Below are 26,634 nucleotides of genomic sequence, written 5' to 3' on the forward strand. Positions count from 1 at the left end.
ATTTTCGTGGTTTCTGGAAACACACTAACAAACTTAAGGTTAGGCCGCCAATACCTGTGAGCGTTGGCGGTGTGAGTGAACCAGAACACATAGCTAACCTTTTTAAAGAAAAGTTCTTTGTTTCCTCGCCATTAGGACCATCAAGGTCGGTGCTCGATGTTGAGCCCGGCATGAAAATTGGAGTAACATTTAAGTCTAAAGATGTTGAAAAGACAATAAGATGTATGTCGCGAGGTAAGTCTCCGGGTCATGACGGGCTCAGCATCGAGCACTTGCGATATGCAGGCGCTCACATGTCTAGAGTCCTCTCAATGTTATACAATATATGTGTAGGACATAGTTACTTACCGAGTGATATGATGCGAACAGTAGTAGTTCCTATTGTGAAAAATAAGACTGGAGATCTAGCAGATAAGGATAACTACAGGCCTATCTCCTTAGCCACAGTAATCTCGAAGGTATTGGACAGCATGCTTAATACTCAGTTAAATAAATATTTATGTCTGTATGACAATCAATTCGGATTTCGTGCAGGATTGTCTACAGAGAGTGCAATTTTGGGTCTTAAGCATGCTGTAAAATACTACACGCAGCGCGCGACATCTGTTTACGCATGTTTTCTCGACCTATCCAGGGCATTTGATATGGTTTCCTACGACTACTTGTGGAAAAAGTTGCAAAATATCAAAATGCCCACTGAAATAGTTAACATCTTCAAGTATTGGTATGGGAACCAGATCAACAATGTTCGATGGGCTGGGGCTTTATCTCTTCCGTATAGGTTGGAGTGCGGGGTGAGACAAGGGGGGTTGAGTTCGCCTACGCTCTTCAACCTGTATGTGAATGAGCTGATTGGCGAGCTCAGCGGGACCAGGGTCGGTTGTTTCATAGACGGGGTTTGTGTTAATAATATCAGTTACGCAGACGACATGGTTCTGCTGAGTGCGTCAATCTGTGGCCTGAGGAAACTTGTGTCTTTGTGTGAGGAGTACGCCAAATCCCATGGGTTGGTGTATAACTGCAAAAAGTCTGAGATCATGGTTTTTGAGACTAGGGGTAGGACACATGATAATATACCACCTCTAATACTCAACGGAACAGCATTGAGAAGAGTATTCAGATTTAAATATCTTGGTCATGTGTTAACGCCTAGTCTCAAGGACGATGAAGACATTGAGCGGGAGCGGAGAGCGTTGTCAGTTCGAGCAAACATGATAGCTCGCAGGTTTGCACGGTGCTCACTTAAGGTCAAGCTCACCCTCTTTAGAGCTTACTGCACTAACTTCTACACATGTAGCCTGTGGGCAGGATATACGCAAAGAACATACAACGCTCTCCGCGTCCAGTATAATAATGCGTTTAGAGTGCTGGTGGGGCTGCCTCGCTTTTGTAGCGCATCTGGGATGTTTGCAGATGCACAAGTAGATTGTTTTTATGCAACAATGCGTAAGAGGTGCGCATCCCTGGTGAGCAGAGTGCGGGCCAGCTCCAACAGTATTCTGAACATGATAGCAAGCAGGCTTGACTGTGTGTACTTGGGTCGCTGCTGTGCCATTTCTCACGGGCTGTTATGGCGTACACAGATCTAAGCCCAAAATGTAACTACTAACATAGGTGTAAGTGTTACTAACAAGTTTTTGTGTTTTTGTGTTTACTGATATTTTTTGTATATTATGAGTCAAAGTTACTTTAAATAAATGTTATTATTATAAAGAAAAGACCACTGATTATTTCAAGCGGTTGAAGATCCAAAGGAACCTTAAATGGACTACATGTACAATAAGTACAGATTACTGTCACGAGTGCACAGCTTGTATGCCCGTAGCGTTCGTCCGCAAGCGTCTGGTAGTCGCGGAGCGTGTACTCGCGGTCACCTCTTTCACCTCGGCGGTGGGCACGGCGTAGGGCGAGCCGGTGGGGTTGTAGTTGGCCACCGGGCCCGCCACGTCCGCGTACGACACGTTGGGGCACGAGCCGGACTGCGGGTCGTCGACCACCTTCTGCAGGATCATGAGGCACGCCTTCTTGTTGTTCTCCTTGTCGCCTGCAACACCAATATGAGCAACTACTCTTACTTAACGTTCAAGTATACAATGAATTACTACTTGGCACTAAATATTTTATTCTTTGATCTTGACATTTTACTTCACAATCATCAAAATATCAACAAGTACATTTCTTTTGCTTCTGAGAAGAAACTAATATATTGTTACTCACAGGAGCAATAATTAAGATATCGGTCTGTTTAAATTTTTAAACACGTATCGCCTTGCCCTTAGTTATGCCACTCTAAATCTTGCGAGACGCTTTGATCAATTACAACAATAGACGCCGCAGAAAATTTAAATGATAGTGATGTCCAACAAATGAAACACAATTACACATTAATTACGATACTACAACATATAAGAGAACAGGTGTAACTGTAGCACCCTGTACAGTCCGCTCGTGTCGCAAGCGGGCAGTAGGCCAGCAACGTGCCGACGGTTCTGCACTATTTCGTGCATTGTTCTTATTTATGACTGCTAACGTTAATAATAAGCTGAGGTAATCGAACGTTATGCTCGTATTATGTAAATGTAGTTTTCGATATCGATTATCAGTCTGTATAGAGTTAATAGTGGATAATAATGAAATTGAATTTATTTTGATAACAGCTAGTAGTTGTTGGTATATATTATTTTATTTATATTATTGACTTTTTTTAATTGATTCTAGTTTTGATTGATCAATAGGAAAATAATGTTTTCCTAATTACACCCACCCCGGTTTGATCGCTGCGTAGGACAAGTGTTTGATCCACGAACACTTGTCTTGAGTCTGGATGTCTTTGCGCATGTGACCTGAATGTTTGTGAAACTCAATGCGATACCAAGGATTAAAATACTTACTGCGGAAGTCATTTTATTTTTAACATAATGAAACTCGGTAGTGTAAGATGCAGAATTGTCGATCAAGAATAAGTCAATCTTATTCATAGACTTTAAAAAAAGTGGTTAGTCATTGTCATTGTCGCGGCTCGACCTTTAACACCGCCTCATTATGCCGCGCTAACCGCACGTAATCATGGTTCATGTTAACTTCCTATGTGTAACTGACGGTAATTGTCAATTGACTACTAATAGTACAACATAATGGTTTCTTTTTTGTTCATTTTAATTTTATTTGACCTTTTTCTAGTGATGATTGCTTAAAATAATATGCACACAAAATTTCATGAGAATCGGACGAGCCGTTTCCGAGGATTCCAATTTCGTATACCGTGACACGAGAATTTTACATAATAGAGATATCAATATTTTATTCTATTAAAGTATGTGCTTACATTTATATAATTTATTGGAATTCAAATACGAAATAGTACCAATCAATTGTATCTTTTCAATACGTGAGCAGGTAATACTGGTCGGTATGACGGTATCACGAGCAGCACGGACGATACGGTCATGATAGCCGGTTAGGCTGCGTCTCATGCAATATAAATCCCGGAAACCGCGGTGGGTGCCGGTTAACCCGCCGCAGTTACCAATCCGGTACAATTTCCCGCCATCCGCAGCCGAAGCGAGATCATATCGCAAATCCAATATCAGATAATCTGGCGTTCAACTCGTCACCCATGTATAAAGATTATAAAAAAACAGATTTTGGTAACATTTTATTCTATTTTGATTTTTCTGCTTCTTGAAAAGGAAAAATCGCTTTGAAATTCAAATGTTCTGAATTTCGATCACTTGTCGCAGTTACCACAATGATATATAATGAGATATTTATGAACTGTGTGACTTCAACAGTATAAAAGAGTGACATTGAGCCCGCGACCATTCACATGTCAATTGATTTCGTCAACATAAATAGCACCAATTTAAAAATCTACACCATCAGGGTAGGGACAATGAAGGCAAGTCTTTACATTATGTTTCTTAAATGGCATTTTCGTATGGTTTTTACAAAAAGGCCGTCAAACTGCTATGACAATAAACCAATAGGTACTAATTCTTTACGCGGCCCGATCTTTGGACTACGAGCGAGGCGAGCGGCCACGCACGCGGCAGTAAGTGCGTTTGTGCTTCAATTTACAAACAATTTAAAGTGATTCGTCACACAACGTACTGTGTCACTTGTAATAGGTGATATTGTACACATCTGTCACACTACTTATGTGTAATATATAATGTTCCACGGAACATAACCACTCGGGCACGTAAAGTACTACAAGCGAAATTACTATTCACAAATCCCCATTACTGGAATCTACTCTCCACCATCGTCGTTCAGTGCTCTACTACTTCTTTTTGATGTACTTAATGGATCAGCATTTCAAAAATGATAAAACGAACTCCCGACTCCCGACACATTAGTCTTGTATGGTGGAACATAGTCAGTATCGTTTCTTTGTACTTATACAAATAATATTCATTATAAGTTTATTGCCTAGAACTAGTCGATGTGGTGCAGCTGCGAAGTAACGACATGATTAGTGGTGATCGACGGTATCGAATACATTACACGGCATTACGGGACACAGCTATTACAGCTAGCTATTGGCCGAGAGCCTACTCTAACCAGCAAGTGTTACACATCTGCGGATGACCGCAATGTCATTATAAAAAGAAAGCGTTTTATATCAAATCAATACGAAGTCTATGTTACAGAAACTTCTGGAATATATCTTACTACGTCTGTAAATATTTACTGCCGATAAAAAGTAAAACAGGGCGTTGCTCAATAATATTTCGGTCTAAATCAATATCTGTGCATACATAGAATGGAAAACATTGGACTCCCTCTTCCACACATAACAATGGAGTACCTTAATATAAACCTTGAAAAGCAGTCGAAACATTGTAATCTATTACGTAATTTGTCGAAAACGCTTTAAAAGTAAATCCTAAAGCAAAAGAAAACCACAGAAACGAAATGAGGTAATTTATAAGCAAGAGATTACGATCAATTGTCTGCCGAAATACAAGTGTATCTAGAATTGTGTCGGACACAGGATTTATCGACGGACCCTGTCGGCCATCGGTTATTTCAGACAAGAATCGAGACGTAAACGGACATCGAGTCGCGGTTCTATCGTATTCATGAACGGAATGATGAATACTAGATACGATCGGATAACGCTGAGCTTACGTACTGCTTACTTATTAAAACGGGTTAGGGCGACTTAAATGTTAGATGTGGATATCATCTCGTGTGTATTCCGAGTTGGGTGGACAGGGGTGTGCTTTGGACCTATATACTTGAATTCACAATTTATTAATACTTCAATATCGTCCTTATTAAACCAAAATGATAGGTATATCTTGGCGTTTATAACGAAATCCCGTAACTTCTTTTTAAACGACTCAGTAAGAGCTTTATTACAAACAAGCAATTGCGGATAACATAAATATCACAACTATAACAGTCTAATAAGTCTAAGTCTAATAAATATTTCACAGTTATATTAAGCAGTATAAATAAAAAAGTTTACCATAATAATAAAGAAAGTTACCTATATTTCAAGACAAAAACCTTTAAAACAGACTGTATAAGGCATCGTTTCGTAATAGAATCGCTCTGCCTTAGCTACTTAAAGGTGCATGAATACTAATCAGCGAATGATAAGGCTACCAAATTGTGGTGAAATTCAAATGAACAGGTGTAAGGAGGTGCTTATCTAACGAGGCCCGCCATCAAAGATTCCCGCCTGTCTTCAATTAATTAAGAACCTATTTGCACCTCGGAGTGCTCCACTTAATTTTATCAATTTAAGGCGCTCTTCTCTTGTTATAACAGTGTAAAATTAATAAACGGGTTTCTTGTTAACTTCGAACAATATTTTAATTAATTGGTACAGATTAGTATCAACGATATTGGCCATGATGGCTGCTGTTAACTACGCAGATGGTGTTCTTGTTAACAAATATAGTAACAAGCCAGTGAACCCCGGTTACGCAGCGGTAGATACACGACTGAAAACCAGATCTTTGATTGAAATCAAAAGCAACTCATAAGATTTAATGAAATGTAAACAATTTTTAGATTTGTAATTAGTTTTTGAAACAAGCTCCCAGAAAATGGGGCCAAAAAAAAGTCGTAAATCTTTCACTTTCGGCATCCTTAAATATTATCATGAAATAGCGTAAATGATAATAATACAATTCTACAACGATAGTTTACAAGACCGGCGGATCCGTTCATGATGTCGGCGGAAATAGCTGTTGTCGCAGTCTGTAATGTGACTTACCAACGACAGTGATGCACCTCTCCTGGAGGGACAGCTCCTTGGCCTTCTGCGAGATCTGCACGTAGCTGCCGCTCTGCTCCTTAATCTGCTTGATGTAGTTGCCGCCCTTGCCGATGATCATACCCGCCGTCGAGTTCGGCACCAAGATCTTCACCTGGAAACACCATGGATTCGGTAATGGGCGTGACGTGGAATGTCCAAATAGGTTGTGTTTTTGCGAGATGAAATGAATGGAAGATTTGCCCCGAATTGGCTCGCGTTACATAAGCTGCCATTAGCCCCGTTACCAAGTTGGTGACTCGCCAATTTTTATTCACATCTATTATGTATTAAGTAATATATTTAAGCCAAACTAATTTCCCAAATGCTAGGCAGATAGATACAAAGCATTTATGCGATTATACGAAGATTTTCCTAATTCTTATAATTAATATTTGGAGTCTGCGTAAGCTTCAACATTAATAAAAGAAATCAATTCCGTTCCATAGTCTTGGTATAATTAATACAAGTTAAGGCTACAAACTACCACGTAACATTTACAGAATAGTGTAAAATAATAGTTTTAGAAGTAATAAATTTTCTATGTTTATTGCTTGACTTAATAGAAGAAAATAATTTAAAATAAATTATAAACTAATGCATAAAACATAAGGTATAAAGGGTCTGAGAATGACTATCGGTCTAAGTCTTCGCCGACGTAATCTAGCTTTTTCTAACAGAAAAATCCAATTATGTTACCGAGCGAGCTGATTGCGACGTAAAATAAAACCGAGTCCACATTACTTCGCGCTTGAATTTTATTTTGTAGACCTTTAAGTTCAGCGTAGCACGGGTTTTATGTTCTCAAAATGGTAAAATACGGTAAAACAAAGGGTAAATAGGAGCTCCATAAAAAGTAAGATGATTTTATGTTAAATGATATTGCGTAAACAAGTGATGCCGGAGTATCCATAATTGTGAAAGGTTCGCCTCGCTACCACAAGTACTTTTGGCAATTTTGAATTGATGTAATAGGATGCTTGATTGTATAATATGAATTATTCATAGAGTCTCAATGTTGATCGATTGCCTAAACATTGGTTTGACGTTACGAAAGTACTTTTATTCACTTTGCGATGTTTTCGACTTCAATTAGAATATCGCTAAGGTCATTGCTCAAACAGACTCAGTAGACTAAAAAATCGTTTATGGAAATTAAAAAAAATAAAGAGATTGGTAGGAGACTTGAGGCGTGCTTCGGATTTTGTATTATAATATTTGAAACAAAACCTTAACCCACAACCCTCCTAGGTAGGCATACTACGTCCCAAAACCACAACACGTGGGTGATTACGATAATGTTCTAACAAACATACTTAACCCTCCCCGCGCGTCGACAGCGTTTTCAACAATACACTTACACGTATTTTAACCAACACCTCGCCATTCTAACTATTAATTGTATCTATTAATAGTCTGCAACCAGAGTTGTAGGTATAGGTTGTTGATGGTACCATTAGTCAACGTACCATGGGGTATGGAAACACGATCCTTGGATAAATTGTCTTCGGGCAACAAAGGCTGGATAATAGATTAATAGCCTTGACACAGGAGCCAATGAGTGATGATACTTCTAGGTACCTTCAGTAGAATTAGAACTAGTATTATATAACAGAGCTGGAACTAGGAACATTAATTAACTCTGATCTGTTTCACGAGACCCGCACAATTGTCGCCTGCTTTTAAGTTCGAGGAATTGAGTTCAGAGAGGTATGCTCTTTCTGAGGTTTAATTATAATACGGATTTTTTTAAGAATTCTAATTAAATTTACGGGTTTTAATAGGATGGAGATAATTATCCGGAGAAGAGGTCTAAGTCCCTGTTAACTGCATAAGATCTGATAAAACGTATTATGATAATGCTTCTCTTGTTCGCAGATTTAAATATGGATATTTCAGGACAAGCTTTTCACCGTAAATGCTTACAAATCAGTCCAAAAAAGCTTTTTATTTTCTTATATTTAATCTATACTTATTATACGGTATTGATCTTCGACCCTCGCAGTTCTCGGCGGGCACGTGGCCGCGCGGCGGTCACAGCCGCCGATATCGTCGTTCCGGCGCGGTAATCAGGCGAGAAGATAACTTGTAATAAAATAATGCTGGCATTACATAAGCCACGCCGATTGTTAATCGTGCACAGACGTTACGCCTCGTCAGCGTCGCTCACACGTTACCAACCGAGTTTTATTGCCACAGAGCTAGGGCTAATTGGGTTTTTCATTTTCATTTTATTTTCAAATTGGTTTATTTACTTTTTCTTTATTTTTAATGAATTTTTGCAATAGGATCACAGCTTTATAAAATGTTTTCAGATCCCAAGGTAAGGATAAAACCTTCATCAAAGTGGACATAAGAAAACCAAACATACTTATGTTAATAAAAAAGTATCATAACGTTACTTCTATATAAAACTACGTCAAATAATACCCAACCCTCTCAAATATTTAGTAAATCGCCTGCGAATTATGCTGTACCCAGGGATGGCATCCCTGAATATAACGTGGGCTTATAACGCTTACAATCGCTTTCAGACGACCGTACACCGAAGCAGGCCTGTCTCTTCGGGGATTACGGTATCAGCGCACAGCGACACTGTTTGCCTTTAACATCGTAGATACCATCTTGAATGTGACTAATGAAGCCGTTGAAGTAAGCCCGAATTCAGTGAAGCCTAAATCTCAATTGAGATGTTTCCACTTGGGAGGAGTGTTGACGGACATTGACAGCTAACTCGATCGAAGATAGTCCAGCTACAGTTTATCGCTAACTACTGGATGTTGAAACAACATTGATTAGTACAAATGACACAGAGGTGTTTATCGCGCCAACTAATGAATTACGTTCGCCGATAGACGCAACGTGATTCGTCCGCGTTTGACCTTGCGATGACCATTAGTTGCTAGAGTACTCGATGCACTTACAATGTATTGTGGAGCAAACGTACTTGTAAATGCTAGACAATGCGTCAGATCATACATTATTCCGTTAATAGGTCTTTAGGATGTAACAGTTCAACAACTAATTAAGTATATTGAAAGTGTAAACACATCACCAAAAAACGGCTTTTCCTGGACTTATCTATTGATATTAAATAACATGAATGCGATGAAAGACAACCTTAAAGTAAACGTTAACAAGTCTCCTGCAGTGTAACCGCAAATATAAAAGTCAGAATTTCTCTACAAGTATACAAGTGTATCCAAGAGTCTCCGGCAAGATACACCAAGCACTTAGGTATCGAACGAACCGAGCGAGTAAACACAAACAACACGGGCCACAAATAATCAAGTTTACATGAAATCACATTGAAGAGAACATACAATCCATTTGTACATGTCCCTAGCAACGTTCACGTGATTTATTTAAGTCTCCTAATAGAACGGAAGCTCATACATACATATGCATACTGTATGGCAACCACGACCACGGCCGCATACACCTTACTCCATAATTCAGACTTAATTTTCTAACGAAGTACATGTCGACAGCCGTAATAATATTTTAATGCTTTTGGTTAGAAAATTTGATGAGATTTTATATTGTTCTATCGTAAATGTCCCTGCATTTGAAGAGCTTAAGAAGACATTGACAGAAAATGATAAAAATATAATACAATGTAAATATAATATGCAAAGCAAAGGACCATTAGGAATTATTTAAAAGTTCCGATGCTATTAAAGAAGAAATTCATTATTCTGAAATTAAATTCCCTGAGAACCATTTTCAAGTACGTACTATAAAAACGATGAAACAGAAGTTGGATACCATTACATCCACCCCAAAAAGCCAAGTAATCAACACGTCAAGCAAGATCGATGGATTCGTCCGCGACAATAGTTCCCGAACACCGAAAAAATAAGGTTATTTACTGTGACCTCCTTACAGCTAAACTATTTTAAATTAATGGATCATAATGAGGATGTTAATTCGAATAAATATATGTACGTTGAAATTTAATTTGGACTGATTGTCGGATTATTATTTGATAATTAATACAAAATTCTATGAATTAAAAGATGACATCAAAGACTTTTTGGTGTCTTTATTTACGGTTAAACAAACCAGCTTCCAAATAGAATTTAGAAGTAATGCTGGTTTCGGGGATGTTCTGGTGTATTTCCCTAAGCGACCGTGTGCAAATGAAGAGCAGAAAGTAAAGTTTAAAGTCCATACTTATTTACCGGGAGTCACATTAATATGCAAAAGGTCTCCTTAACTGGTTATTACTGCAGGATCTCCTAGTCAGGTATTTGCGCTAGAATGTGGTAGAGGGAGGCAAAATTAACTATCATTGTAATTTGATGTCATATAGTATTTTCTAATTAGGTTTAATATTTATCAGTAGCGGACCTTTCATTTTCGCTATTGGAGAGGTAATAAATATTTTCTAATCATAAAAAATTTAAGCGAACACTTCCTGTACGTGTTATTCAATCGTTAAAAAACTAAATCGATTCGGTATTAGAGGTCGATTTGAAATGTTAGCTGCACCGGCAGACACGCCATGGATAACCTTTGGGTACTAAACATGCAACCATTACCCCATCGGCATCGGGAGCGCGGCACGAGTAACATCTCGGACTCGTAACAACTGGGAACAGATCGGTTTACTTTTGTTGCTTGATTCCATTCCATAAAGGTTTCGTTTTACCCTGAAGCCGTATCGAATCAATTTTCTTTTGTTTTTTTTTTTGTGGATACGCAAGCAATTGGAAAAGTGGAACGAAGTTGTAAGTCTCGTATGTTTGATGTACTTTTTGATAGCTACTATGGATCATGGCATACCAAGAACAGAAGAACAAAGTATTCAAATATTGGATAACATGGCAGAACAAGATTAGTTCAGAACTGTATTCTTGTTTAACGGTACGAAATGATGTCTGTCTTTCATTGCAAGACATACCTTTCGTTAATGTCGCTGGGGATCACTGCAAATGGAATCATGAAGCAGAGCTAGACGTCTAGACGTAACTCCATTTATGAGATAATTTAAAGATACAAAGCTTGGACGCTATGCATAATATTTGTGCAGAGTCAAGTGGGAAAATGTTACATTATACGTAATATATATATTTTTAACTATTAGAAAATGCAGAGGTGTAATTATAATGACCTAAACCCACAAGCGTTCCTTTATATGCAAAGAAAGCGATATAATCTATGAATACAAAGCTAACAGTTAACGGCGGGCGGCCATTTCTATGTTAATCCGAGTGATATCACGCTAAACGGTTTCTGCTTACAATCACAATTTGATTTTCATTTTGCCGGCCTGCTGTACACACAGGATAATGTTTTCACATCAAATTACACAACGTAATCAGTTTACGCCGTTTTACAGTATAAAAGCGAATGATGGTCATTTGTTTACTGTTTTCAATTTTCACTTTTTATGTGTAACCGTTTTGGGCTGACGAGGAGTCTACAAAAAAGTAGTACCTATATATAATGGAAGTTTAAAAAAATGATTGTTACAGTATTGTAAGAGAGACGGCACACTTCAGGGCGTATAGCTGCATCTCTTTTCCATAACAGGATAGTTTTAATACAAGAGTTGGTGTTAGGCCTTTTGGTCTAAATATTCCAATTCAATTGCTGGGTTTAAGTATAAAGACACTTATTGAATGGACGTCTTATCGTCATCGACAGCCTGATTGCCAAGCATTACGGACGGGTCAGATGGCAGTCGTTACTCAGCATAATGTTTGTAACCATCAATCATAGAGAAAGGACGACGATGATACAATGTGTTGTAAAAGGCGATTATTGTTAGTTTTATCTAGTGCTGCGTTGTCGCTGTGTGAGGCAGATAACGCCGCGCATTGCACTGCGTTCATGTTGTTATAGTGATATGTGTAACTATCAATTAAACAAGCACTCATGGTAACACTGTTATTCACATTTTAATTTAAAAGGATACAAAACCATTTTTATTTTCACGAAATTGTAACTCGTAATACATGTAACCTAAATTAGATTCATTTCGTATGATCGAATACAACATCTCAACGTCCCCGCCACGATATAAAATCAATCAAATAAACATCAAACAAGCATTTGATCTGTTTTACATTTACAAATTTCGGTAAAAACTCAAGGCAGGTTGTACAAATATGAAAATGGACGTGTTACATATATGTATCGAGTAATTTTTCCCATTAATTATGATTTATCGATCGTCTGTGATCTGTACGTGGAGCACGTGCCGTCGACACGTGGCCTGCCCTCGACCGACGCTAATTTAATATGCCGCCACTGATACCGTTTAAAATCGTTCACACCATTACTCAGAAACAAAGGCAACACGGGGGAAATTTGTTGAACGGTTTCATAACGTGTCTATTATGCTTTAATATCATCGAGGTGTATGAAGCGAACTTTACTTTTTCTTTTATTAAATCTTAGAAGGTAATGTTTTAATTAGAAATCTGCTAGGACAGCCTTTCTATTCGATGGATATCAAACACTTACTATTACTTTAATTATATTCAGTGACGCTACTCTTATATCAACGAAGTAAAGTTGTCTTTCGTATAACTTTATATAGAAACATGTAATACACTCTTCAGTTTCTTTGTTGCGGTCTACTAAAACATTAGTATGTAATTGAATACTGTTGTCAATCGGACTTCACTATTTGGCAACCAGATTGAAACAGTATTGAAATACAGCTTTTGTGTTTTAAATAAACATCAGTATTATATTTATGCGTTTCCAATTATATTTTAGTTAATTTCTCAATATTTCACCACATTTAGAATCTTGGCAGGTCATGTCGAAATTCTCGCAAGAACTGTTCCGTAAAGTTTAGACCGTCAAGGGCGAAAACATTCTTCAGAAGACTTCAATGTTTATTTTGTGAGTTTTAAAGTTATTCACTTGAACGGTAGGGAAAATTAAATATTATGTGAAGAAATAGTAGAAATATAGATGTGAAAATAATTCACCGTTTTTCATAGCGCGAAATAAGTAGTCACGCCTATAAGGGAAATAGTAAATATAAAAAGGGGTCTTCTGAGATATCAGAGAAAGAAAAATATTTGATATTTCATGTTTACTCAGAGAGTATAATACCTGAGAATACTATACAGGAAGGTGAACAAAGCTTCAGAGCTGTACAAGAGTAGCCGTGAGTGAGGCTAGATAGCTGTTCCGTTTGCTTGCTTTGATCTCTGTACCGAGAGGCCTATTGTCGGGATTGTTGCGAGGTTCCGGCAGCCGGGTCGGCGGCTCCCGGCTACCGATTGTGCGCCGCTCACGCCACGACCAAAACATTTGTATAAGATGTTTGAATTAGCTTCATAGAAAATGCTTTACAACTTAGTCACCAATACAATGTGGATAAACTATTCTTCCTGAAATAGAATACTGGAATAGTTTTGCTCTAGTTCAGTCCTAGAAACAGCGACTAAATTGTGAATTTACGGCATAATTAAACAAAACGCGAGTTGGTTGTTGTATAGTCGTTACATTTTACTGTCTTTATGTACATTGCTACAATTGTCTGTTGAAATCACGTATAAATTCACCTGTACAGCAGGAATCCTGTAACATGTGTAGTTGTGTACACGTGTAGACATAAACCTGATATGCTCAACAAACAAGCGACCTATTGGTCGCATAAACATGAGTCCGGTGCGCGGGACATGGGCTCGGAAATCATTGCGACAATCGCTTGTCGTGAGAACCCCACCCGTCGCACTAAACGTCAGCTGATGTAAGCATTAACGTGGTCACAGGGACAGTTATTATGAGTGATAACATTTTGTACCTTCCTGTGTATATACATTTCTGACGAGGAGCTATTAGGGTTCAGAAAAGAAGTGCTTGACGGGAAAAGTCTGATGAATTACTAGTCAGAACTTCAGATACATCCATGGTATAAGCAGAACCTTTGTAAGTGGTGCCTAACTGAAGCCGCTGTGGGTGCCTTTTCGTTCTAATTAATGCAGAACCTAATGAGAAAGCGGCAGAATAGAGAACAAAAGATGTATTTGCACAAAGACAAACTATAATATCTGGCTCGCTCTGCCTACCCTGACATACATACTGGCGTTTCATAGTAGGTACAAACAATGTAAGGCGAAGAGGCTGAATAAATATGTAAATATAACACTTTTGGCACAGCCAGCGGCGCGCAAGTGTTCAAGGGGGTCACCCGCTCCACCCGGGAACCGGCGTAAGTGCTTAATTGTGACATTTTGTTGCGGTTCTTACGTTTTTGAGGGTTCATAGCGAAATACTCTTAATGCCATTTTTAGGGTATCTGTAGCGCACCATCTGTGTGACCGAATACATAAAATCCGCCATTTTGGACAGAAATAACAAAAACAATTTACATTTTGTGTATTCACATGTATTTGAGATATGTGCTTGATTTGTTTGCTATTTATTCCAAAATAAAATAAAGAGCGCAGCAATGGTAGAATTCTAATCGCCAAAATCATTCATTGGAGAACGTTTTACAAATCATTAGCGTAATACGTGGATTTATGGGTACGGCGTCGCCCCTAGCCGAGTACGCAAGCGCGGAACACTGGAGTATTGCTCTTTACGGATACAGGCACCGCCGAAACAGAAATAAACTTTACAATAAATGAAATACGCGCCCAAATCTTTACTTAGTAGAAAAAAATATCCCTTAGCAAACAAATCAAACTGGGAACTAACACTCCCAGGTGATTGCAAACAATGCAAAGTTACATAAGAATAAGGAATGTAACATTTATTTAAGGGTTGGATCTAAATGGCTCGCATTTGTCTCAGTTTCGTAGCGTTGCTTACAATTTATGCGGCACTCCGTTGCGTCTGTGTGCCCGCATGGAGCGCCATGACACGCGTGATGCGATGATTTAGGGTAATGGGACTGATAACAATTGACAATATACTTTTTGCTAAGCATCAAGGGAAAACGCGTGAACATTAAAAAACAAATGGTGTGCATACATTTTTGGATAGAACTTTAATTCATGGTGAGGTCACGTCCGCACATTACGGCAGTGACCCATAATGCGTTGTGTCAATGTTTCCTGCCATTAAGTCTATCGTCAACAAAGTAGTTCGTTTTAGTGGCAGTAAAGTGCAATAGCGATTTCCTACTGTCTTTGAATATGCATATGTTGCTTAATTACAATAAAACGACTGATTGCAAAGTGTTTCGTATAATCAAGCACAACGTTTCGAAGGTTGTTTTATGCTAAAAATATTCGTTCCCTGGGAGTATAAAGAATGCATAATAATGAAAATGTGTTTTTTTCGGTTGTTCGGTTGCCCATCTATTGCTTTAAAGAAATGTTCAAACATTTGTACAAACAGAGAGTGAAAGCGTCCAACATACCTGCTTATCCCTATCCTGGGGCATTTTGGTGTCGACGCCCTCGGGGAAGGGCTTCACGAGCTCCGGTTTCTCCTTGATTTTGTCCATGATGAAGTCCAGCACCACCATGATGCCCTCCACGGAGCCCGTGATCAGGCAAGCTCGCTCCGTTGTACCTGTGAACAAGAGATAACTTACGTTAGCATTTCTTCCTTGTAAATACATTGAATTACTGGGAATGGTTTGGGGTGATATTCTATAGGAAGGCACAAAGCAAAGGACACGAGAACCTGCCACAATAAAACATAGAGGACTATATCTACGTATTTAGATCATCTGCTGGTAAAGCTCTGTTAAGATTTGCATCAGAACATTTATCCATGAATAAAAGCTAGATTAAGGCTGTATATTATTATGAAGAACACAAACAAGAGGAAAACGAACGACAAATCTCTTCTCCCTTAGTCTGCAATGGTTCCCGATGCAAAGATAAGTCCGTCACGTAATTAAAAAGATAAGCTTTCATAATTACCGTTGTTTAATCGGGAACATAAAACTCCCCTGTACTTTGGGGGAGAGCAGGTAGTACCAAACTCTGTAACTTCCCAAATTAAGTCAAATTCGAGCGCTACCAAAAATCCAATGGATCTCGTCAAAGTTAAAATAAAAATATTGAATAAACAGTAAATGGCATATTTGTATTCGTCCTCACAAAAAGTAAAGCGCTCCGAGACAAATCAAGTTATGTCGATGATTCCGATGCAAATTGCTCATTTATTTATACCGGGCGAAAGCTGGAAACTATATTTGAAATAAATATTCCAATTACATAAATCTTTAGGAGCTCCGACTGAATGATGTTTATTTAAATGTTACATAAAACTATACAAACTGACGAAATATGTTAATGGAAGCCCTAATGGTACGATCTAAAGAAAACGTGTCCGACGACAGGTTTATAATCTAATTCTAATAAACCTTAATTGGTAGAAGAAACTCGAATGGAACTCCCGCAGGTGCAGCCAAAAACCGAACATTTCGTAAACGTGTATGATATTGTGCATCCAGAAATAGAGCACTTGCCTCATTTTATGAATAGTTCTAAAAATGACGGATAGCGTTCAAACAGCCGCCGGCCGGAATCTGGCAGACTATCGTGATATGGGGTATCGCTCACGAGAATAATGTGAACCCATTTAATACGGGTGCACTTCATTTGTAAAGTGGAATTTTTGACATTCATTAAAAGGAATGTTGATTCAAGGTTATTTATTGGTTTGAGGTAACCAATTTATTTTATTCAGTGTCAAAATACTCTTTAACATGCCTATATTTACATTCCAATTTAACAGTATCTCTATAACCAGCTCTGTTAAAAGTTAAATGGATTTATTACTGACAGCTGCGGAGCTAGACCTTTTGTTTGTGTTATGTACGCGATGTGCCTCACGTGGTTTTAATCCATTTTCGTTTGTATTTTGGAGAACCATAATGGCAAAATGAGAGAAATACGTATCATTAAAGCTTTGCAGCAGCGTGCCCCGAATGGCACAATTACCGTTCAGATTCCAATTTATCAAATCCCTTTTGTGGAAGTTCAACCTAATCAAGGTTTAGGGGTTATCAGCGCTGGAGGGTTATGGGGTACGGCACCCGGTGTTTCAGCGTTATTGATCGTGTGGCCGGAGCGGGCGGCCAGCTTTGTGCCCAAATGAATAAGCCTTCGTCACGCGTTATTTATGCCAAAGTTTTATTGTGATTTTATCAATACTTCAATTTGCTAAGTTTGACAGAAGATTAATGGAGTTTCTAACGAACGTTTTAGCTATCACGTATGTATTTGAATAGAGTTTCGATTTTATAATCATCTACTCTACATATACATATTTCGAGAATGTCTGGCAACCTTCGATAGCTGTATATTTTTACATGTTTTACCATAATGGCTGTTACATACTTTTATTATGGCATTGTGTTTCTGAATGATTTACCATTCGTGATTTGATACATGAGATTACTTTTATTTTCTTGTGAATTAAGAACACAAGGGTGTGACATATATTTTAAAATACGTGTTATTTGGATTATAATGCTACATAATATACACCATGTATATAAGACGACGATGCTTGTTGGCACTGTTTATTTCATGACGTAAAAGGCAGCTGTCCCAGTGTTACCCAAACAAAACACTACAAATCATTGTTCTATTTCTGTATGGTGTTTATCCACTTTATTAGTTCGCGCTGTCTTTAGTCCTTATGAGATAGGCGAAGAAAGACTAATACAAATGAGAATTCTTTCTGGTTTTGAAATTAATGAGTTCTCTACCTGGTTGTTAGCTTATACGTTATGTTCACCGAAAATTCAACCAAATACGCAGCTATTAGCGGAACCAGTATCAGCTACAATGCAGTTACATTACGGTGTGTTTCTCGATTATTATGGGTGATGAGCTAATTTGTTCCTCGCTGATGCAACGCTTACGCTACACCTGGTAAACGCTGTTTCTATTGCAACGTGTTTACAATACTAATGTTGGATGCGTGACTCGTTTCGTTTTATTCAACCGTTAATTGTGCCGACAAGACTATTAGATATATGAACTGAAACTCACATGTATGAATTAAATGTTGTTTACTAGAAGTAGAAGTTGCTGACAGAATTTCGTCACAAAGATATTTTATTATTGGAACGTATGCGTAAACACGGTTTCGATATCCATTGCTTCTCTCCCATATCCCTGTTGGACGGCGATCGGGCACGAACAGAGCTTTAACGTGTTTTCCGTGGAACAGGGCTTAATACCATCGTCTCCCAAACATAAGGCACCTATTGAAAATTTCTTGTTAGAAATACTCCATCACGAATTTGACTCAAAAGCTGCACCAAGCGTACGTATGATGTAAATGTTTTACTTGACAACGCTGTTCAAGCAGAAAGGCAAATAGTCCTGACAAGTGCAGCAACAGGATCGCAACATGCGGAAATACGTCAATGGCAGGGATTGACCAATTTCCGTCTTGTATTTGCCTCGGGGCTGCAAATATCAATGCTACAGGTTTGAAATACGGCTGAAGCCGTGTGTGCAGGCTAACTAGCTTGTTAGTTCTGTTAGGCGGAGTCGTGTAGGATTACGCCGACTTCGATGTTGAAAATTTGTTATACACGAAGCAACAGTTAACAGAATACATTAAAATAAATATTGCTTCATTGCTCTTTACTGAAATATGCTTCAAGAGTACAGTTTACTGCCGTGTAGGAAGTATGACAATGCGAAAGGTAATATAATTATTATTTATAATGCCGTTATTGTCAACACCAAATGCCAAATTCAAGAATGCACACCATAAAATTATAATATTGTTCTGCTATTTAGATATTATTTACGAATTATTATTGGAATTAGTTAATTACCTTGATGGCATCTGAGTTCAAATATATAGCGTGATTAATATTTATATTTTCCTGTTCCAAACGCCTTGATCAAGCTATAACGTTCTCGGTTTTAGAATTAATTCTTATCGTTATACGAATATTTAGTTTCCTTGTAGATTGCCTTCTTTGGTAATAAACTCTACGAACAAAACTAATTATAATATGACGAAAATGTTTGAAACTAAGCAAGTCAGGTCAGAGCCAAAAATAAATTTGATCAATTTTTTGACTAAAGAAGCCCCGAACTCTCTGGCTCTCTCTGGAGCCTTGAATACAAAATGTTTCAGCGGCATTATTTTATCCCGCAAGGAACTGTTTTTGTTTGTTCAAAAGTTTTTTAATATTAAATGCTGACGTCCCTAATGACAGTTGTTTGTTGAAATCGAAACAAAAATCTTAATTTGAGTTGTTTCTGAAAACAAGTTTAAATCCCAGAACACGACAACATTTTGAGCCGATATAAATTAAAGAACCTTAGATACCTTAAAATGATTGGAGGAAAGTTTTTGCATTATTATAATAGTGTAAGTATTTTCCTCAAATCTTAGATAAACCTGCCATGCTATCAGTATTCTAAGAATAGCGACGCTAGTGGGTGGGCACGGGTGCCTACAAATTGGTGGAGCTCCTAAACGGAGCCTAGTGACGTCAGGCAACTACAAGAAAGCGGAGGAGGATGTACCTCGTGAGACGAATTTATTGTTCCAGTCCTCTGCTAAGATAAATAAGTAATAAAAGTGACGGTTCATACACTTTTAAGGCATCTTCAAACGTAAACAAGGTTTTGAACGTTACGTGCCCCACTTCTGTTGAAGCCTCCGTGATTAGCAGCTGAAGGCTACGCTTTTGAACCTAAGCGTTTAACTTTTCAATCGATAGTACAAAGTGCAGAGTTATCGCCTGATGCCACACAATAACAACTGTTTAGATCCAAGGTCATCACCACGAGGCACCTACTTACGGTGTTACATTACAGCTCGCTTTTCCTAACAAATAAACAGTAAATACGGCGCCTTACATTATGCTAACCGCATCGCATAATATTGAACATATAACTCGTGTTTGACGCAAACTAAAACCTGTCTTGAATAAATACATGATATTGAAAAGATGGAAGAAATACCTACACGAGTGAGTGTGTCGAGGCATCTTTGGCGAGAACACCAACCGCGGGAAATTATGCAACGAACAGGCACAGTGTCATACACAACCGGTCTTGTTGAGTAACTCCCTTGACCTTGAAGCATTGGAAACTAATGCAAACCATTCTATATCATACACTTTACAGTTTAGAGCCCATTATCGCCCAACGAAGATATTGTAGCTTGGTATTAGTCCAATGCTATGATAATTGAGAACAGTGGGCCAAAAAACAGTACCTAGTTAGAAATAGGTAGGTTGTTCATGCGTTGGCACAAATGCGAGCAGTATTGAAATCTGTCGCCGCATTCGGCTCGAACATTTGTCTAGTGCTGTCCGGCCGAGTTGTGTCGGCGCGTGGCCGCGGGGCGCTCCCGCACGCGGCCGGCTTGCCCACTCGGTCAGCGCAAGGCCGCACTCATAAAGAAAGATTATCACTATTATCCAATTATACATGCTATTGAGTTATTGTAGTACTTCGCGCGAAGATATTCCGCGTGTTTACACTGCCAGTTATGAAACACTAGAATATTAAGTACTCGAGTCTGTTATAAATCATTAACGTTGACTACTATGTAGGTCAACTATTCAGAGCGGTCTTTTTATTTTAATAGTTACCGCGGGCAATGTCAAACTGTCATCGGGTAAACATGAATTTTGCTAATGAATTTCTGTAACTAAATTTTATTTTTAAACGTACAGTTAAAAATGTTATATTTCCTCTTTTAACTACATAAAAACTTGTTCAGTGGTAAATCAACCGATAGATGGCAGCACATGTTTCGTTAGAAGATAGAGCTCTTAATAGATTCCACAATGTCGCATAATAAACCTGTTTAGGAAACCACAGGTATTCGGTAAATTGCGAGCGTTTGGAAAGAATAGAATAACTCAATAAATGTGATACGATCCCACATTTATGAGCTAACAGAAATGAGAGCAAGGTCCTGAGTACGATGCGAGATGCGACTACATCACATCTGAACACGGTGAGCGCTAATGTTATCGTACAATTTACATAGATTTAGTACTCGAAATGTCATTAAGATAACGTTTTTATTACAGCTATTAAAGGCAAATAAAATGAAACTTATTTGTACTTGTAACTAATGTCTTATACGTGTCAGATACAGATAGACCGAGTCGAATGTTAATTAACTTTGCATAATTAAATTATTTATTCCTAATTAATATTTACCACGTTGTTGCTTAATAAATGATAGTATAGGATCGGCCTTGGAACACGTTTTCCCTTTTTATTTGCACAATTAATTCGCACGCTTCTTATAAATGACATAACAAAATACATCCGCATAACTGCGATAAGTGTATGTTAATTTTGGGACTAAGAGTTAAATGTCGCGACTATTACATGACAGGCTTACACAGCTCTTTGGAGACCCGACTTAGTTGAAGATACACAAGACTATGTGAGCGCAAACACTGAGTAAAGCTGAGCACACATAAATGTAGAGCTACTATTCCGAAACTACACGAAGGCAGTAACTTTTTAAAAATCAGAGATGAAAGGTTTTCGCCGAGTTTGGAGTCTATGAGAGATTTTTTCGTAATGTCGTCAGAGTTTACGTCACAGCGCTACGTAAACCGTAGCAGTCCCACACGCGGTTACTAAAACCGAAAGTGATCTCCGAGTGAGACAATAGTGAATAGCTGCTACAGTAGAACAAAAACTATTCTATTAGATGTGACTGTGTCAAGACGTATGTTTTGTTATTTTTGGGTCAAGGCCCCGGGTGCTTAGCCAAATACCAGCTCCATATCTTCGACGTGCGACTGACAAGTTCCTCGACGAATGATGAGCGAATGTGTGTCGACATTTTTGTGCTTTTTTTTTCTTCTCGAGGTCGGGCAAGGTTGTTCGGTAAACAAATTTTAGAATATTACTTATAAGTTGTATTATTTTGTTTTAAATTGTATTATGAGATTTGTGTGTTAAGTTATATTTGTGTCAAGTCGCATGTTTACGTCAATAGAAGCGGCAGTGGCCTTGTTAGAGTCGGATCGCCTTGCGTTGTAATGCTAAGTACCAATTCAAAAAAGTGTCTGTTATCTTGCGGAAAAACGATTATTTATTATACTTGATATTTTTAATGAAGGCTAAGTTAATTAGCTACCAAAAGAAGTCAACAAACTTTAATATTTTATTATAAAGAGATTTACGTCCATCTGTAAGTGCTACAAGATATAAAAAGACACTATGGAGCTCTACATTGACTTATTTCATCTGCAACAAAAACACTCGCAACTCAATGCTAACAGAATTAATTCACGAAACCGCTCTCGGACGTTGAATGGCAGAATAAACTCTGTTTAACTTTGTCCGTACGGTGAAGATAGGCGTCCCAGTAGCGAGGAGGCCTTAGTTAAACAGTAGGCCACGGCTAGCTATTAATATAAAGCAAAGGTACTCGTAAGTCTTCCTTCACAGTGTCTGTCATCACGAATAATAACAGCTCTACATTACTGTAGTGCGCTAACAATTTATCGTGAACGTCCTTCCGTTAGCATGCGCAATGGCTATCAAATAAAAATCTATTGTTCTTGCAGCTTTTATATCGTTTAAATATTCCCATTTTTGTTTGAATAATTCTGCTTTTATATTCAATGGGACCGTTTTTAGGATAATACGTTAAACAACTTAAAATATGCAATACCATTTTTAAATCGAAGTTTGCAGGTATTGTTCTGTTTTTACCCTGAAAACTATTAAAATGTTGCACCTCATATTACGTGCCATAAATTACTGTTTTACGATTTTGACATTTAACTGCAATAATTCTAAAGAGTGGACCATGGGCACTATAAAGCTAGGTTTTCAAAGCGACCAGTTTAACGACAGCCAAGAACAATAGAACTAACTGTGTAGTTCACGATGCAACATTAATTAACAATTAACCTTTATTGTTTCCAAGCAGGTTCTATGTCATTAGTGGAATAATGGAAAAACCTGTGCATCTAATACACTGTGATAATTGCATGGATAAATGCGAGGTGCACTCGTTATTACGCCACTTGAAGTACCGTTTTTGTGTTACGCATTTTTGTAGCGTTACGAATGTATCGCGTTTCAGCCAGTTACATGGTACGTCAAAAAGAAGAGGTTATTTGAGTTTGGCTGGTTTTTTAAACTAAGTAGGTATGTACCAATTGCTATAACTATAGTTTTTAAAAATCTTAAAAATGGCTCTATTTTTATCGTTTAAAAGAGCTTAAAATTATGGAACATGATTGTAACGAATCGATACTTAAATGTTTGTCTTGCAGATGAATGTCTAGTGTCCTGGCGACGCGGCCACTTCACTTAAGTGAAGTATTCTTGTATTTGAACAGTAATGGCGTAAGAATCTCTTGTGTTGTATATCTCAAGTCTGGATAGGACTGTAGTGTAGAGTGGACATAGCCGATTAGATTTGTGCACCAAGACATTTCGTAATGCATCTTCATTAAGCTAGCGTCCCCGGTATGTAGCGAGAGTATGTATTTCCGGTTGAGCCAAACTTTTTTGATCGGTAGCCAAGTTTTATACACACCTACAAGTAATAGGTGTGTTTATATTGACTAAAGAAATCTGGTAAAGACAATAAGGGAGAGAAGGGAAACTTTACTCAGCTGAGGGACAGCTTTAAGGGACTCTTAACGGGTGTATTTATAGATCAAATAACAATAAAGTTTCCCTACAAGCACAAGTTTTCCGGCTGCTGAGGTAATTTTGTGACATTGAAATGTCGATACCTATAGCTAGCATCATGAAGCACAGTACGTATAATTTTCTAGTTTAAACAACAAGGTGAAGTGGTTGATTTCCAGCGAAATACGACATTGTGTTTCGCTGGAAACAATTACTTATAGACACTTTGCAGTTAAACTATTATTTAAGTATGTAGCAAATTGTTTCTGTAATTTTTGCTTACATCGTGCATGTCTTCAGGCTCAAAATTGAACAGTTTTTAAATGTCTTTGTATGTACCTTAGTCTTTGAGTGTTGGATAAGTCTAAAGGGAGTGACGTCGGGCTACACGCTCGCATACTTGCCACGTTTTCCTCAATCGTTCTCACGATTCGAAGTCAGATAAGCATCATGATATATGTACCGGTCATCAGTGTACTGAAAATCATTGAATGGCAACACTTGATAAACTGGCTGTAGATTTGACAACCGGACTAAGGTTAACAAAAAATCTGGTCCGTACTGTACTTTTTTTATGTTAAATCCTTTTACTCCTCAAAAATATATGAACCAATTCCCGTCGCGTTTATTTATAAAATTGTGACCGTCGAAATGGCGAAGCTCAAACTCTTATGTGATTTCCAATAATTAATGACTTCCTAACTAATATTTTATGTTAAAACCTCGTAATTACAATTCAATCTCCAGCCATTTACCGAAACTTTAATTTGTTCTTACAAAAACTCCAAGAACGAGATGTACTCGTAGATAACTAGAATCCCTTAATCCTGTGTCTTCGTATAATGACTGAATCCCCAGAGCCCTCAGTAATGGCGCACTTCAGAACAGTTAATACGAAGGGAAACACTTGTACGAATCGATGTAGTAATGCGGTGATTTCGGGGAGGAACCTTCCTATAACCCTGTAGTTTAAGTACGGGCTCGACGACTGACCGTCTCTTGGGAATTTAATGCAATGACTATGAATATTAAGCTCCCTTTCTCGAGTATGTCTCAGATTAAGACGTGTTATGTAACGAGCTATTCGAATTTAAGCTCGTTTACTCATAGCTATTTAGCTATTTTTCAACGAATTCGTGCCTTACTATGAATCAAAATTCAAGTTCTTAAGAATTTGATGCAAATCTGATTTGTCTGTGGATATTTTCCGAGGGCTATTCACAGAATAGTTTTTCAAGTAGTGTGGCTATTGGGTCACCGCCGTGCCGCCATGCCGCCGTGCCGCAGCCGTGTCTACTTGTCTAGCGTTATTATGTCAAGAGGTCTGCAACTTTGCTTTAGCGAAGCAGCAATCAATAATAGTGGCATTTGAAATTCTAGCAGATTCTTTAAAGGAATAATGAAAATTGAATATTCATGATGAAGTTCCGTAATTGGTTTTTGCAAAGCAGAAAGAGAAAAACATAACTTCTGCAGTTTTCAAGCTTTTGCAGGAGGTTGGCGCAATACGTATCTTTGCATTTAATCTGTCTGTAATCTTTAAAAAATATTTATTAATTTGAAATGATAACGTACGATTACTTTGAACACAGACAAAGCATTTAATTAGACAATATCACTTTTACTAATGTTTTTATATAATATTGTTTAATTGGTCTCAACCTCGCGACTCTCACGCGACAATGATTCGTTTTAACGACGACGTCAGGCGGTTGTGTACTCCACCGTATATCGGAACTAAATGATCCATTAATTGTAATTTGATTGCTTTCGCGCCGTTGCGAGCATTTTAGGTGAATTAAATTGTCATTTGTACATATACTAATGTAATACTAATAGAACTTACACACACACTCACACAGTAATAGCTTAAGACAAGAAAAAAGTTAAAGCAGTAACATTACCTGTGAGGTACTATATTATATTTATAAGTATTCCACTGTTTTCTTGCTAAACAAAGTAGATTTCATTAGCATAAAAATCTAATTTAACCTAGTCGTTTCAGTTGCAGTTATACGAACAAACATTAAATGAATTGTTTCGTTCTAGCTCATTTACTTTAAGATGGAAAGTTACGTAACAACATGCCATCATTTTAAGTAAACATAATAAAGTTATTTACTAGTGTCAGTGGAGTAGAGCCAAAATAAATTTCTCAGATCTCTCACATTCTAGACTTATGCATTTGATGCTATGAGAAATATTGTGATATATGTAGTCCTATGTATAATGTCCGATGTATAAAACAATACATCCAAGGACCCACCAGTGACAACTAGACGCCGTGACGCAACTTAATCGATATGCGAATACATTTCGATTGAATTACACAAAAAGATATCTTTTTATAAACTGTACGTTCTATGTACGGTTATGTAAAACACAAGCAAATATAACCTTTATGTTCATTATAATAAAGTGGAGAAGGGTGTTGAGTAATCATACCATATGAGTGGTTACTCATAGAGGCGAGAATATTTTAAATGTCAAATCTTGTGCCAACATTAACATTTTTGATCGATAGGCCGGCTTAAGGCTTTATACATTATCATTAGGTTGGCATTTTTATAACGACAAAAGAAACTCAAGGTTTTTAAGGAGACAGTATATCTCACATAATATATCGCTGATATCCTGACTTTCGTGCTACAATTGGAATATCAGTAAAAACCGTTTCATTTTTTTTCTAACAGAAACCTCAATGTATGACCAATGAGTTTAATTAGTATCGATCTAATACACCTTGAGATATGACGTAGTCCAACTGCTCAAGTATGTAGAACAAACACGTTTTCTGTATTACCGGTCGTTCATTTC

At 37.8% G+C, this 26,634-nt stretch overlaps 1 protein-coding gene across 6 annotated transcripts in view; it reads right to left on the minus strand.

Annotated features, from left to right (window-relative positions):
- Window positions 1–26,634, minus strand: part of LOC113504776 (RNA-binding protein Nova-2-like) — a 44,558-nt gene that overhangs the window by 10,960 nt on the left and 6,964 nt on the right. For 3 of the 6 annotated variants that reach the window (XM_026887213.1, XM_026887210.1, XM_026887215.1), the window contains exons 2-4: window positions 15,612–15,766; window positions 6,233–6,386; window positions 1,875–2,053 (exon numbers count right to left, since the gene is read on the minus strand). In XM_026887213.1, the coding sequence (XP_026743014.1) occupies window positions 1,875–2,053; window positions 6,233–6,386; window positions 15,612–15,766 (488 nt within the window). The remainder of the gene's footprint in view (window positions 1–1,874; window positions 2,054–6,232; window positions 6,387–15,611; window positions 15,767–26,634) is intronic. The other 3 variants (XM_026887214.1, XM_026887212.1, XM_026887211.1) reach the window with 2 other exon arrangements.

Source organism: Trichoplusia ni, chromosome 23, assembly GCF_003590095.1.
Source record: "Trichoplusia ni isolate ovarian cell line Hi5 chromosome 23, tn1, whole genome shotgun sequence".
NCBI lineage: Eukaryota > Metazoa > Arthropoda > Insecta > Lepidoptera > Noctuidae > Trichoplusia > Trichoplusia ni.